General features: G+C 35.6%; 1 protein-coding gene across 2 annotated transcripts in view; it reads right to left on the bottom strand.

Moving 5' to 3' along the window:
• Positions 1–14,193, bottom strand: part of Reln (reelin) — a 452,906-nt gene that overhangs the window by 229,292 nt on the left and 209,421 nt on the right. For both annotated transcript variants that reach the window (XM_076862447.2, XM_076862444.2), the window contains exon 7: positions 627–723. In XM_076862447.2, the coding sequence (XP_076718562.1) occupies positions 627–723 (97 nt within the window). The remainder of the gene's footprint in view (positions 1–626; positions 724–14,193) is intronic.

Genomic DNA, 14,193 nt, shown 5'->3' with positions numbered 1-14,193 from the left:
TGCTTCATTTTACATATGGTTCAGGAACTTATCTTTGGCAAGCAACAGCTAATCAGTCTAAATTAAAGAAAAGTAACTTAGCTCTAAGTAATTTAGCATAAACCAGAATTTTTAAAAATCTGATTTATTCAAAGTACTCTTTCACTTAAAAAAATTATCTATCAAAGTTCCTCCATGTTTAGGAATGAAAGTTTAAGAATAATGTAATAAATTTGAAGAACAAACACTTTGACTTGCAAAGAGAAAATCAGGACAATTTTAAAAGCAAGTCTTTATAAAAGAACTTAGAAAGTCATGTTATTTAGAAATTATATATATTACATATGTGTGTACATTTACAACATACATCATCATATTTTTATTTTTAAAGGTCATCTAATTATAGTGATGCACTATGTTTAATGAGATCCATTGATGTTGTCCATTTCATTATTGAATTAATTTTTTACGTTTGAAAATAGACCATAAAATTATCCCTCATGATTTTGAGATATGTGAAACAGGATTCATAATATAAATAATACTTCAAAATTTTATCTGAATAATGAGTATAAGAGAGCCTTTTTTTGGCAAAAAGCTCAGTAAATAGTATAATGGAATAATGTACATAAATAGCACATACTTACCAATTCTCGTGGACCATATGGCTCACAGAAGGTGACAGCATTGCCATGCATAATTGCACCACACTGTTCTCCAGTTTCACAGTTGTTACATTCAACCCTGCAGGAACACAGAATGCATTCCCAGTCTGAGAACTAAGGAGCACAATGTGGTGTATAGCTTAGTTAAGGAAAGGCATAATAGTTAATGTTATTCGGCTCAAATATTCATTTCACAGACGGTAAGGTGACAAAGTTCAGAAGACCTGAAACCAGAAAGACTTGAACATAAATCCCAATCCTTTCAGTTACTTGCAGTGGTGAGAAGTTACTTAAATCTCCCAAAGTTTCACTTTGCTCACCTGTAAATGAGGATAATAATGCTGACTTAAACATCATACAGTTACAGTGAGGATTACATAAAGGTATGCAGAAAATACAGAGTACAGAACCAATTTCATAGTAGGCCCTTAGAAAAGGAAGATAGCATTATCAATGATTACATATTACATATATTATACCCAGTACAAGAAAGTTTGCACCTAATCACTATAGCACACACCTATAATTCAAGCTCCTTGGGAAGCTGACACAGGAGGATCTAAAGTTCCAGGCCAGCCTGGGCAATTTAGGGGGACCTTATCTTAGAGTGATAAAACAAAAAGAGCTGGTTGTGTAGCTGTGTGGTAAAGGGCCACTGAGTTCAATCCCTAGTAACCACACACATACAAAAAAAAAGAGGTCACAAATATTAAAAATAAGCAAGGTAATGTCCACTTATATAAGGAACTAAAAATCTAGATCTGAAATAAAAAATTGTTTTACATATTTTAAACATTTTTCTTTTGCATACGGTCATTGTAAATGATTTAACTGTCCTCAGATTGTCATTATACAAGGCACCACGCTAAAAGTAATAGAATCAGATGTTATATTCAGTCCTTATATTACTGTGCACATTACTGGGAAATATACAAAATTTCTAATTCAAGGAAATGTTGGATACCAAGTTAGAATATCAACCTTGCAAATAATTTAGTTAGCTGTTTTACTGCTATAAAATGAAGTATTAATAAAAACTTAGGGAAGGATCTCAAAAATAAATTTATTCATGTCTACCTAGTAGAAACTGAAGGTATGCAGTGTGAATTTGATTTTGTATATTTGTGGTAGTGTTCATAATGCTCTGTACTGTGGCATTTCAACCTGTGATCATTACACACCTAACATGTAGAAAGATCTATATTCCCCTTGTCAGATCCTCAAGCCACATGAGAGCTGTATTTTATGCAGAAAGAACTTTTCCAAAGACTTTCACACTCCAGGTGCCAAACTCTGTGGAAAGGGCACTGCGCCCTTTACTTACGACAGAGATCATGGTATTATTCCTTGCAGCTCTTAGCTGATTTCAGAGAGAGGGAGCAGGAACTCCCATTCAAGCAGGACGACAATTGTGTGAAACGAGAAGGTATCCCAGAAAGCCAAGAGGCAAAAGCGCAGTAAGTACAAACTTGACAAATAAATGAAAGTACTTACTGTAAATTTTACCATATGGAATAAATGATGGGTATTATTCTGATCTTTTCAGCTGTGTTCCCGCACAGGAAGTTCAACGATATCTAGAGTGTTTGATTTCTTCAGAAGAAAAGAAAAGAATTTCTGATATGGAATTTAAAATGTATCTCATAGCACTACAAATCTTAGTAGCAGATTGAAATCTTCTCTTGATTACTGTGAAGAAAGAATCTAATAAAGTCCTTGACATTAAAGAGACATAGTGGTAACTTTGAAAGAGTAACAAATCTGTTTCTTGTTCTTCCTTTAGGGAATGTTCATTTATGGAATGCTGTATTCCATAAGTATTTTTTTTTTAGAGAGAGGTAGAGAGAGAGAGAATTTTAATATTTATTTATTTATTTATTTTTAGTTATCGGTGGGCACAACATCTTTGTTTGTGGTGCTGAGGATCGAACCCGGGCCGCACGCATGCCAGGCGAGCGCGCTACCGCTTGAGCCACATCCCCAGCCCCCCATAAGTATTTTTGAATGAATAAATGAATATAGGACAACTTCATAAATAGAAATATTATTAAGGTCCTAGGTCTAAAGAACTTAGAACAAGTGTTTGGCATATAGTAAGGATGAAGTGTCAGTCATAACTACTATTATTAATTTCTCATGGATTTCCTCTATTTTCATTTACTCCAGCATTTGCTTCAGAAATGTTGTATTTGATCCTTCCCTCCCAGAGGATTTATATTATGAAATTTTTTGTGTGTATTGAAAATTAAACTCAGACTCTCATGCTGTGCTAGGCAAGTGCTCCACCACTGAGCTACATTACCGGAACTTCATACTACCAGTTTTCTAATTCTTTAAATTGATTATGGTTGGGATAACCATACAGAGATTTAGAACAAAAATTATAGTGGGAATCTGATGTTACTGATATTGGGGCTTATTTGGTCTCTAGTCATTGTGAAACGGATTGAGAGAAACATCAACTTTAACAGAGAAAATTAAAACAATGTTCAAATCTCATAATGGTTATCAGATATCTTCTAGGGACACTACCTCAAAGTATTCCTGTTAATATGAAATCTGAGGCCTGCTATTTAAATTTCTATTGCAATCTTCTATCTCTATATATTCATCCACAGTCCCAAATCAACCATATCCTAAAAATAATATCTATATAAAATATGCATTATAGGCCTCCTCTTCCAGTAGTCTTGATTAAATACGATTCAGGTAGAATATAGATAACTTATATTGTTTAAAGGTGGTACTGATGTGGATGGAATACAGCCAGGAATGAGAGAATCAGTGAATACACCATGGATGTGTTTGGAGAAATTCCTACTTTGTGGAACAGCAGTAGTGCTATGAGACACATTTTTAAAAAATAAATGCAAGAGAAAACCAAATAGATTCAGCTCTTCTTTTCACCAACCCCTCTAGATTTTTGCTTCTTCTTTGTGCTATTTTATATCTCCAAAACCTAAAAGTTTAAAAAGGCTTTGCTACCCTATTGATGAATCATAAAGATTTACAATTACCAGCTAATATCCTCTGGGTTGCTACTTGGAGGAACAATGGTTTCACCAAGGATTGATGGGACAAACATGTCAGCTTCCTGCCAATGTCTTTTAAATGTCCTTTCTTCCAGTCTGACTGGGTTTGTCAAGATAATTTATTTTAATTTACCCTGAATGCCCATCCCTCTAGGTGGTCAAATCCAACCCTCTCTTAGCTGCCAGTGGTGTTATTTATTCATTCATCATTTATTAATTCATTCTTGTACTTAACAGAAGTATGTTAAGCACTTACAAGCACTGTACTAAGCTTTAGTGGTACAAAGAACAATATAATACTGTCATTTTCTTCCAGGGATTCACATTTCAGACAGAAATTCAGAGAGGTAAACAGTGACATGTGATGATAGCTATTTATTGCATTCTATCATGTCCTAAAGGTTTAAATTAAATCTTAGAAGAGAGAAGTTATCACTGTCCTTATTTTACTAATAAGAAAATTGGGCTTCAGACAGGAGAACAATTTGCTCAAAGTCACACAGCTGTGAAGCTGAAGAATTGCAATTGAGACCCAGGGCTTGCTAATGCTGACACTTGTGACATTTTCCATGATTCCTTCCTCCTTTTAACAAGAATATAGAGTGGCTGTGGTGGTACTTCTTTCAGATCGGGAAAGGAAGGGAAGGCTTCCAAAGCCCCCAGTACTGGGCCTGAAGGGAAAATAGAAGTTACTCGAGCAAGGATGAAAAGTGAGCATCAGGGCACAAATTATGCAGAAATTATGAGACAGGAGCTGAAGTGTGAGTTCAGGGGGTCAGTGTGGCTGGAACCATACTGGTACATGTAAAAGGATGGCAAAGGATGAATCTAGAAAACAAAGGGCTATGTGCATCATTACCCAAGTGATAGGCACTGTATTAGGAGCTTCATAAGCAATGCCTCCATTAATTCATATAAAATTGTCCCTATATATTTTTTATTAACCTTTATTTCACTTACGTATTTTTATGTGGTGCTGAGGATCGAACCCAGGATCTCTCATGTGCTAGGCGAGCATTCTACCGCTGAGCCACAACCCCAGCACCCCCTATATATTTTATATCCCCATTTAGAAGGTGATAAACTAAGATTTAGATACAGTATCACCTAACATTAAATAGCTAATAAATCATAGAACTGGGTTCAAACTCCCATTATTCCATTTATAAAGTCATGCTGCAAATCCAACTTTTAGGAAAATGACTCCAACAAATGATGGGTTGGAGGTATAAAAGACTGAGGGCTATTGATATAACCCAAGCAAGATATAACAGTGCCTTGAAATAAGGTGGGGATGGAGAAAAAACAGACTCACTATAGAGTATCACTGCTCAGTAAAAAATGTAATGTAAGCCACATACATAATTTTCAACTTTATAATGGTCATTAAAAATTTTTTAAAAATGAATTAAGGGGCTGGGGATGTGGCTCAAGCGGTAGCACGCTCGCCTGGCATGCATGCGGCCCGGGTTCGATCCTCAGCACCACATACAAACAAAGATGTTGTGTCCGCTGAAAACTAAAAAATAAACATTAAAATTCTCTCTCTCTCTCTCTCTCTCTCTTTAAAAAAATGAATTAATTTTAATGTTTCATTTAATCAATATATTTGTTATATTTTCACATGTAATTAGTTTAACATTATTATTGATAGATTACATTATATTTTTGCACTATACCTTCAAATTATAGGGTATAATTTATACTTACAGCCTATCTTACTTCAGGTTAGCTACACTTCAAGTGTTCAACACTCATATGTGACCAGTGTCCATCATATAGGACTGTACAACTCTAGAGAATCATAGGACTTGGAAACTATACAAAATGCTGACACTTGGAGATGACTAGCCAAACTTTAAAACTTCATGAGACTGATATGACAGTTTAGGATCTGGTTGAAAACATGGGAATGCATATTTTTAGGGATCAGGAGAGAGAAAAGGGTATATAAAGAAGAGAAGAGGCCCAGGAATGAATCCCTGAGGAATAATCAGCTTGCCTTTAGTCTGGTTTCTGGAAAGCTCAGCCTATCATCATGACGCTTCCGTGTGAATCCTTCTAAGTCTACCTATCTCCCCTGACTTTTCCATGACTACTGGCAGCGAGGTGCATTTCCATTCTACTCCCAATCAGTAGGCACAGAGAAACCTGGAGTGAAATATTCCTGGAGATCAAGGTCCCCACATCCTGTAGGGACTCAGAAGGGCTTTCAGGACACAGGAAAGAGGAGGATTAATGAGAAAAATAGGACTTATTTGCACAACTAAACATTAAAATAAATGTTGTGCAGCACCATTATTAGTGCTGCCCATCAAAGTGAGTTTTCTGCTAGTGCATCTACACTATAATCTTCCTAGTTTTTCTATCATCAAAATGAAGCATTTTACTTCCATACACATGAATACATTTTACTTCTATACACATTATAATAAAAGGCAAGATAAATAAAATTTCATGATGAGTACAATGATCTTGATGGCGTACAGACAAGATAGTACAAAGTAAAACCGTTGGACATGGAGTTTCAGAAGAGAAGAGTGAGCTGTGTCAGTACTATGAGGTGTGTTTTAAAAACCTTCAGATGTACTTTACTTTGTGTACAACCAGAGACATGAAAAATTGTGCTCTATATGTGTAATATGAATTGTAATGCATTCTTCTGTCATAAAAAACAAATTAAAATAAAAGATTTAAAAAGTACACAAAAAAACCACCTTCAGATTTAAGCATGCAAATTTCAAGAACAACAATTCCTGGATCACTCTAGAACTTCACAAATGTTTGAATGCTACGTGTTCTTCTGCCCTATTCTCCTCACTTTCTCAGGCCTCTATGTCTTTGATTTAGTGTGGTTGAGAGGAGTAAGATATTTAACTCCCAAGGTTATCCTCTAAGAAAATCCCTAAAAGTCTAACATACTATTTTTCCTCTATGGAAAAGTTCCACAAGTTCCCGAGAACTGGGGTTCAATTTTCTGGATAATGAATGGACCGATTTTCTTTAAGCTCAGAAAGAGAAAAAAAAAATCTGTTTGCTGTGACATTTAAATCCATGATGGAAGGCTGAGGCAGGAGGATTGCCAAGTTTGAGGTTTTGCCTCGGCAACTTAGAGAAACCCTGTCTCAAAAAGAAAAAAAAAAAGGTGGGGGAGGACTGGGAATGTAGCTCAGTGGTAAAGCATCCCTAGGCTCAATCCTCTCTACTAAAAAGGAAAAAAAAATCAGTGGGCCTTAGAGCCAGATTTCTTTCATATAGCTCATTCTGAGGAAAATGATGGGCTTTGTAAAGTTAGGAAACATATTCTTCAGTTATGTGTGGGAAGAAGAAAGTTTTAAATAATCCCAGATAAACAGACTTTTGTTTTTCAATTTAAGAAGGAATGTGACTTCCCAGGCTAAGGATTAGAAATGAATCATTTCTCTATTTAATAGTAAAATGCTGAATGTTTCTCTAACCTTTTCTCTTTTTTTCTCAATATACAAAAACAGAACATAAGAATCTAACAAACAGGCACATCATAGGGATTGCCCACATCAAAATATAGTCTCTCATAAACAATATGATTAAAAGACATTTCAAGGGAAATGCTTGCAATCTTCAAGGACCATGCAAAGCATGAATTTATTAAACCCTCTTTGAACCTATTTACCACATGCTTGGGTTCCACATGAGCCTTATCTATTACTTGAGGTCACAGATCATCAAGTTAGAGGGGACCTGCACTATCACTGCATCTCATTACCCCCTCATCATTAAAATGATAAAACAGAGAACCTGACTCCTAGTTTAGTATTGTTCTCACTGTACCATAATGCAGCCAGTAAGAGAGAAAAAAATGCCAGTTCTATAAAAAAATGTGCATTTCAAAGAATGTTTGTAATTTGTACTGTCAAAGTTTATTTTGAAAATCCACAATGACTGTTCTTAAAATTGTTTTTTCACTTATGGGATAAAAGGATTTTGTTTTAGTAATGAAACTACAAACATAAGAGAAACAGATTTCATAGAAAACACTGTGTGAAATCACTGGACTGAGTACCTAAGAATCAAATTCAGCACTCCTTTTGGCTATCTACATCCTTAGGTAATTCATCAAAATATATTTTATGTGTACATCATTTTCTCTCTCTTTTTTACTAACAAAAACATAAAAGAATCCGTAAGCATAAAGGCTGGTACTTGCTGACCAACAAAAACAGGGTCAAACCATAAACATAAAAGAAAAAGAAACACTTTGAACCAGTATTTTGTTTTTCACTGTAACAAGCTTGTTAGTTTTGTATTAAGTCAGTCTCTCCCCCTAACCCCTCTCTTTAAGTTTAGTGGCTGTTTTTGTCTTGGGCCAAAGAATTATATAGGATGCACATTTGAGCAGTAGAGAGTGCACTTCTGAAGGTATAATTGTGCCTTTTATCTTGATTTTAAAACTATTACCTTTAGTCTCACACTATTACGCATGAAAATACAACTCAACTGCCCAGTGAGTAGGCACAGAGAGACCGGGAGTAAAATATGCCTGGAGACCAAGGTCCCCACATACTGCAGTGACTCAGAAGGGCTTTCAGGACACAGGAAAGAGGAGGAGGATTAATGAGAAAATTGGACTCCTTTGCGCAACTGGAGATTTATGAATGGATGGTGACATCATCCTGATAACAATAAATAAGTAATCGAAATGTTATTTTCTCAAGAGTAGTCTAATGACATGACTCACTCCATTTTAGATCAGAGTGGAATCATTCAGTCTACAGTCAGGAACTCTGCTGAAACAAGTTAATCACCTGGAAATTCACTGATCATCAGTCATCATCAAATTCTCATTTGAGATACATGCCATTTATCCCCAAGACCGAGGACATCGTATTATCTATCCCTAATTTATTGCTTTTAAAGGGGTCAATGTCTTATACTCAGCCTTGCAAGAAGCAATCAGGCATTCTGTGAGCCAGAATTGTCTATGCGCCAGCATTTCTGTATAGAGATATTAAAATTTTTTTATAACATTAGTTCTAATTACATAAAAGTTCTTTAAAACTGGGAAAATCAGAAAAACTTCTTATAACTTCTTGATCCAAAGATACTGTGTCTCTGCCATGTAGATCATATCATGTGTAGACAAAATCTGACGTGTACTTGAAAAGTGAGGCCACATCAGGAACTGGTGAATTCACCCAAGTAAATGAGACCCAGCAGGTCATGTGGTAGCTAGGCAATAGCTGACTTCATCAAAGACACCGATGATCCTTGCACCTTCCATTCAACCTCCACAACCAATACACTCAACCTTTGATCACATTCTATAATAAAGAGGCCATGTTTTATAATCAAGAGGTCATGACATGTAAGCAATTGATGTGATCGTTTTCAAAAAGTGAAAGATAAAGCTTTAAAAAAATAAACACAAAACACCCTATTCTCTATGTAAATGGGAAATAATTTTTAGAAAATAGCAAGGAAAGTTCACTGTGTAAGAAAGAGAATAATATCCCCTTCAACTATGTCATGCCTCTTTTTTAAAGGAGCTAACACATGCCTTAAATGTTGAAAGTGACAAACTCCATTTATAGTTCATTCTTCTCATTTACTTCTCACTGAGGAAGGTAAAAGAACTCTTCTGATTTCACTAGGGAGTTAGAAAATTTGATCTCTTCTTCGTTAACAGGTACAATGACAAATAGGTTAAAAATAACCCCTCTGAAATCCTACTACTGCACACAATATTCTTGTCTCCCACAATGGTGAATTCTATGACATGCTGCTTGAAGAAATATTTTCTCACTGTTTCAAATGTACTTGACATTTAATTCCAGTGAGTGAGCTCTTGTTTCTGTCATCTAAAACACAGATTAAAGAAGGAAATAATAAGCCTCCAATTCATACCTTCTTTTATTAGTGGGGGGCCTTGTGGTTAACCTTTCTATTGTAGATGAAGCTTTTCCCCAGGGCAATTACATCATGGGAGGAAAAAAGTAAAAGGAAGGGCGAGGAAGCAAGAGAAGAAAGTTAGAGGTGAGTTTTATAGTAAGAGAAAATATTAACAAAAGAGAAGACAAAGTGAGAGATAATGTAAAGAAGTAAAGAAATCAAGAGGGAGAAATAAGAGAAAAAGAAAAGAAAGATTCACAGAGGATCAGAATACTGCACCATGAATCTCCAAAAATTAAATTATAATTCCAAACCCTCAAATGCAATGATATATTCGAGGTTTTGGCAAATATTTATGTTGCCTTACTTTTCTCATCTAGTCACAGTAGTAACTTACTCTTGAAAAAATGGGGGGTTTATGCTCCCCTTCCACTAGCACTGTCTTCCAGACATACGATCCACGGGACTTCCTTACACTGAGAAAATGACCCACAAAATTGGATAAAACAGGTTTTTTTTTATGATTTCTTCCTGAGCTATTTGTTCATCAGTCTTACTTCTTCCCTGAAAACCCTAGTTACATGGTAGTTCTCACACTTGACTACAAAATGCTTTCATTATTTATGGAGAGGGACGGGGCTTCAAGATACAAATAGACTGCAGAGGGGTTTTACTGTTTGCCTGACTTCTAAGCAATCACTGAATTAAGCTTCAGCTAGAATAACATATCCTCATTCTAAAAATCTCAATAATTTTGTATTTTTTTGTCCAAACAATCGTGTTTTTTAAAGGAAAAGAATATTATTAAGCCCAAATCACCAAATTTTCATACTAATTTACCCAACAAATTAGTATTTTTAAGCGAATATCAGGTAGAGCAGAGTTTATGATCTTTAAGCTGTAAATTGTAGGGCTTTCTGTATCCTAACCAACTGACAGAAATCTTCATGTACCATAGGATCTGAGAACAATTTGTGTATTTCTTCTTGATGTCTCATGTCTCTGTTGGCATCATAGCTCACTCATCTAAGATGCTCCTTTTGAGGGCAACTCCTGTTGTTCCCGATCTCTGCTGAATAGGACGCACTTCCTATTACTATTGTTCCATCATTGTGCTGGAGGGGAAACATCTGTTGTCTTCTAGTTGACATCTATGACTGTGTGTTTTAATAGTCCTGTTTCCCTGTAGAACATTAGTGACATTAGAGCTCCGGATACCTTCTGTAATCTTCAGAAAACAAGGATTAAAGGGATAACTTAAGCAAAACAAAGATTCCTCCTTGACTCTAATTGCCTGGAGGGTAAAGATGCTTCACAAAACTTAATTGTTTCTTAAGAATTCATTCACCTTTTAGTTTTCTTCCCACTCTAAGTTACAAATCAGAAAAATTACCCATTTCTTCATTTTCTCTTTGCTTTTCTTATCGTTGAAATTTTGTTGAGGTAAATTTACATGCAGCCATAAACACAGATCTTGGGTTTTGGAAATGCACTTATCTATGTAGCCCATACTCTCTCAAGATACATATAATATGATCATCACCCCAGAAAGGTCCTTCATGCCCCTTGCCAGTCAATACTTTATCTTCCAAATGACTACTGATCTAATTTATGTCATTTTAGATAATTTTGCCTATTATGGATTTCATATAAGTGGAACAAACTCGAATTTCAAGTCTAGCTTCCTTCTTTTAACATAATATTTTTGAGATTCATTCACACTGTTTCAGGTGTCAATAATTCACTGCTGAGTAGAATTCTATTGTGTGGCTGTTTTACGGTTTATCCATGTTCCTGCTGACAAGAATCTGAGATGGTCCAGGTTTGGGCTTTTATGTATATTTTTTTAATGAAAAATAAAGATTACATGAAATATTAAACTAAAATAGTTTAATTCACAAAAGAAACTATGAAAGTGCAGTTGAGGTGCAAGTTGTGGCTGCTTAAACTAAAAGTCATAACATAAAGTGTATCTGTGGTTCTGACATTCTTCTAAATTTAGTAATATGAGATTTTCCTTCCCATCTTTGGAGGAGGGGGTTGGAGGGTTATTACTACATATCTAGGACGTGACTGATTCCCCCCATCTCAGCAGTGCAGCTGAGCACACTTGTTGATAAACTGGTGTTGCTCCGTCTGCACTCCTTCTCAGCCTGGAGATTCAATGGCACATGGGATTGCTGTGTCCAGGGCTAAGCCTGCATGTGGTCCAGCATCAGGGCAAAGCCAATGTGGAAAAGTCCCTCCATCAAGCCTGAGCTACTACTGTATTGGTTTGTTGATTCTCTTCATTTGAAACTTTGCTTCTTAGCTCTCATTCGAAGAGGCAATCAGAAAAATCTGGGAGAGATAAGAGGCCACATTCCTAGTAAAGTCCTAGGAGAGATTTGTGAGAAAAGAATGGAAGTTCTCTGTGCTGCCCCAGGAGGCAGAAGGACCACAGTTGCACAACTGTATACCAGAACATGGCATCACAAAGATGCCCATGCCCCAGGTTCAGGGCACAGAGCCCTCATGAGGGCTCAAAACATAGTGAGAGACGTGAAGACAGAACCAAAGGCTGTGTGAACCAGTCAACAAGGACTAGAGGAGGTAAAGGAGGACTTGGTGCATATCTGCAGGAATAAATGTTTAGAAAACAAAGGTGCAACCCCACTTATCACCTGTTTTAGCAATAATAAATTGCCTCTGAAAGTTAGTTTAAACACCCCCAAAGTGGGGCAAGGCAAATCAGAGTTCAATGAAATTAAGTTTCCACCAACTTTACAATAAAAAGGAAATAAGTTGCATAAGGAAGAGTAAAAAGAGTTTTTCTGATACCCTAGTTTGTGAGTTTGTGTACAGATTCCTAACTACACCTGTGCAACCATAAACAATTTGTGGAATTTGTGGAAGGACTCATAGAAACTGTTATACCAGTTGCCTGTGGAGAAAAAGAGTACAGGTCATGTGTAAAGAAAAGGCCTATTTGGGGTCTGGGGTTATGGCTCAGTGACAGAATACTTGTCTAGCATTTATGAGGCCCTGGGTTCCATTCTCAGCACCACATATCAACAGATAAAATTAAGGTTCATTGACAAGTAAAATATTTATATATATATATATATATATATATATATATATATATATATATATATATATATATATTTTAAAAAAGGTCCATTTTTACTGTTTATATTTTTGTATTAATTAACTTTTCACCAAGTAAAATTACTAAGTTTTAAATTAATTCAAATAGTTGAGTAGTAGACAGTACATTCAATAATGCATTGATATAAAAAAATTTTTTTCTTGGTTCTATCCAACTGCCATCAAACACTTGGAAGAGTAACTTAGCTACTATCTTTGTTCACAGTAAAAGTTCTATCATTTTATGTTCTTTGTCTTTTATGTAGTCATTTGTACATGAGACGACAAACTTGGATATTAAAGAGATTACATGAAGTAAAAGGAAAATTGATTTCCTGAAGTGAGGTTAATTGAAGTAAATGAGTAGTGAATAATTCAATTTTTAAACTGACCTACCTCTCCAACACAGTATAATAAGCATAACTTTCTTTGCTTTCTTTCTTTCTTTCTTTCTTTTCTGTATTGAGAATTGAACACAGGAGCACGTTACCAAACCCCCTTCCCAGCTCCCCTACCCCTTTTTAAAAATTTTGAGACAGGGTTTCACTAAGTGTCCCAGGATGGCCTTGAACTTGCAATCCTTCTGCCTCAGCCTCCTGAATCACTGAGGTTACAGGTGTGTGCCACCATACCTGGCTAACTTTAGCTTCTTAATTTCTCTTTTTACTTGTCCATAAAAATTACAAATTGAATAATGCATATGAAACTTTTAGAACCTCACAGGAGAAACATGCTTATATAAGCAGGACATTTTCTTCAGCATTTTCACATTCATTTGGTGATGTAGTTAGCCATGGCAATTTGGCCCCAAGCAGCACACTTAGCACTTGTTGCTTCTATCTGGTGGTGTGTGGCAGGGCCTAGAGACAGAGTTGGTTGGCAGTAAGGATTCTCTTTCCACACTGCCACAAAGCTCTAGTATGTTTCTGATGCTTCTGTGGAATATAGAGAATCAAAGATAATCTTATAAGGGACAAAAATCTTCTGACAAAGTATGTACTAAGAAAACAGACTTCAAGAGAGTGAAAACTGCCTGTAATGTTCTAAAATAAAGTGGGACTTTGCTGCTTTATTGCAAATATTTAACTGGTATAAATGATTTTACTGGGTACTGGTTTGTGACCTTAGGGAGTTTATGTTTATTTTTAAGAAGTTCAAGTTAAGAAGTAGAGAATTTTTCCTGGGTAAAAAGTGCCGCTTAGACATATTTTTTTTTCCCCTTTTCTTAACAAAGATCCCAATTTATTTTAAGAAATTTATACTTAGGATGTATTCATAAAGTAGCATTCTGTTGACAGATTGTTTCCTTAAATGGCACATAAAAGACTCTCTTTTTTTCCTTTCTCTGTGGTTCTACTATGATGCCATTTTCATTGATATAGGTCTCTTAGTTTATGTAATATAGATATATTTGATTGGATGTTTGTTTTTCATGAAAATGCAATGAAGGGAGACTTGGAGGTCAAATAAATTAGATTAAGACTATTTTTCTAAAAATGATTCTTTAAAAAAAAAATTCA

This window comes from Callospermophilus lateralis, chromosome 1 (assembly GCF_048772815.1).
Source record: "Callospermophilus lateralis isolate mCalLat2 chromosome 1, mCalLat2.hap1, whole genome shotgun sequence".
Taxonomy (NCBI): Eukaryota; Metazoa; Chordata; class Mammalia; order Rodentia; family Sciuridae; genus Callospermophilus; species Callospermophilus lateralis.
The sequence above is the reverse complement of the archived record's forward strand: the minus strand, read 5'-3'. Positions and strand labels throughout refer to the sequence as shown.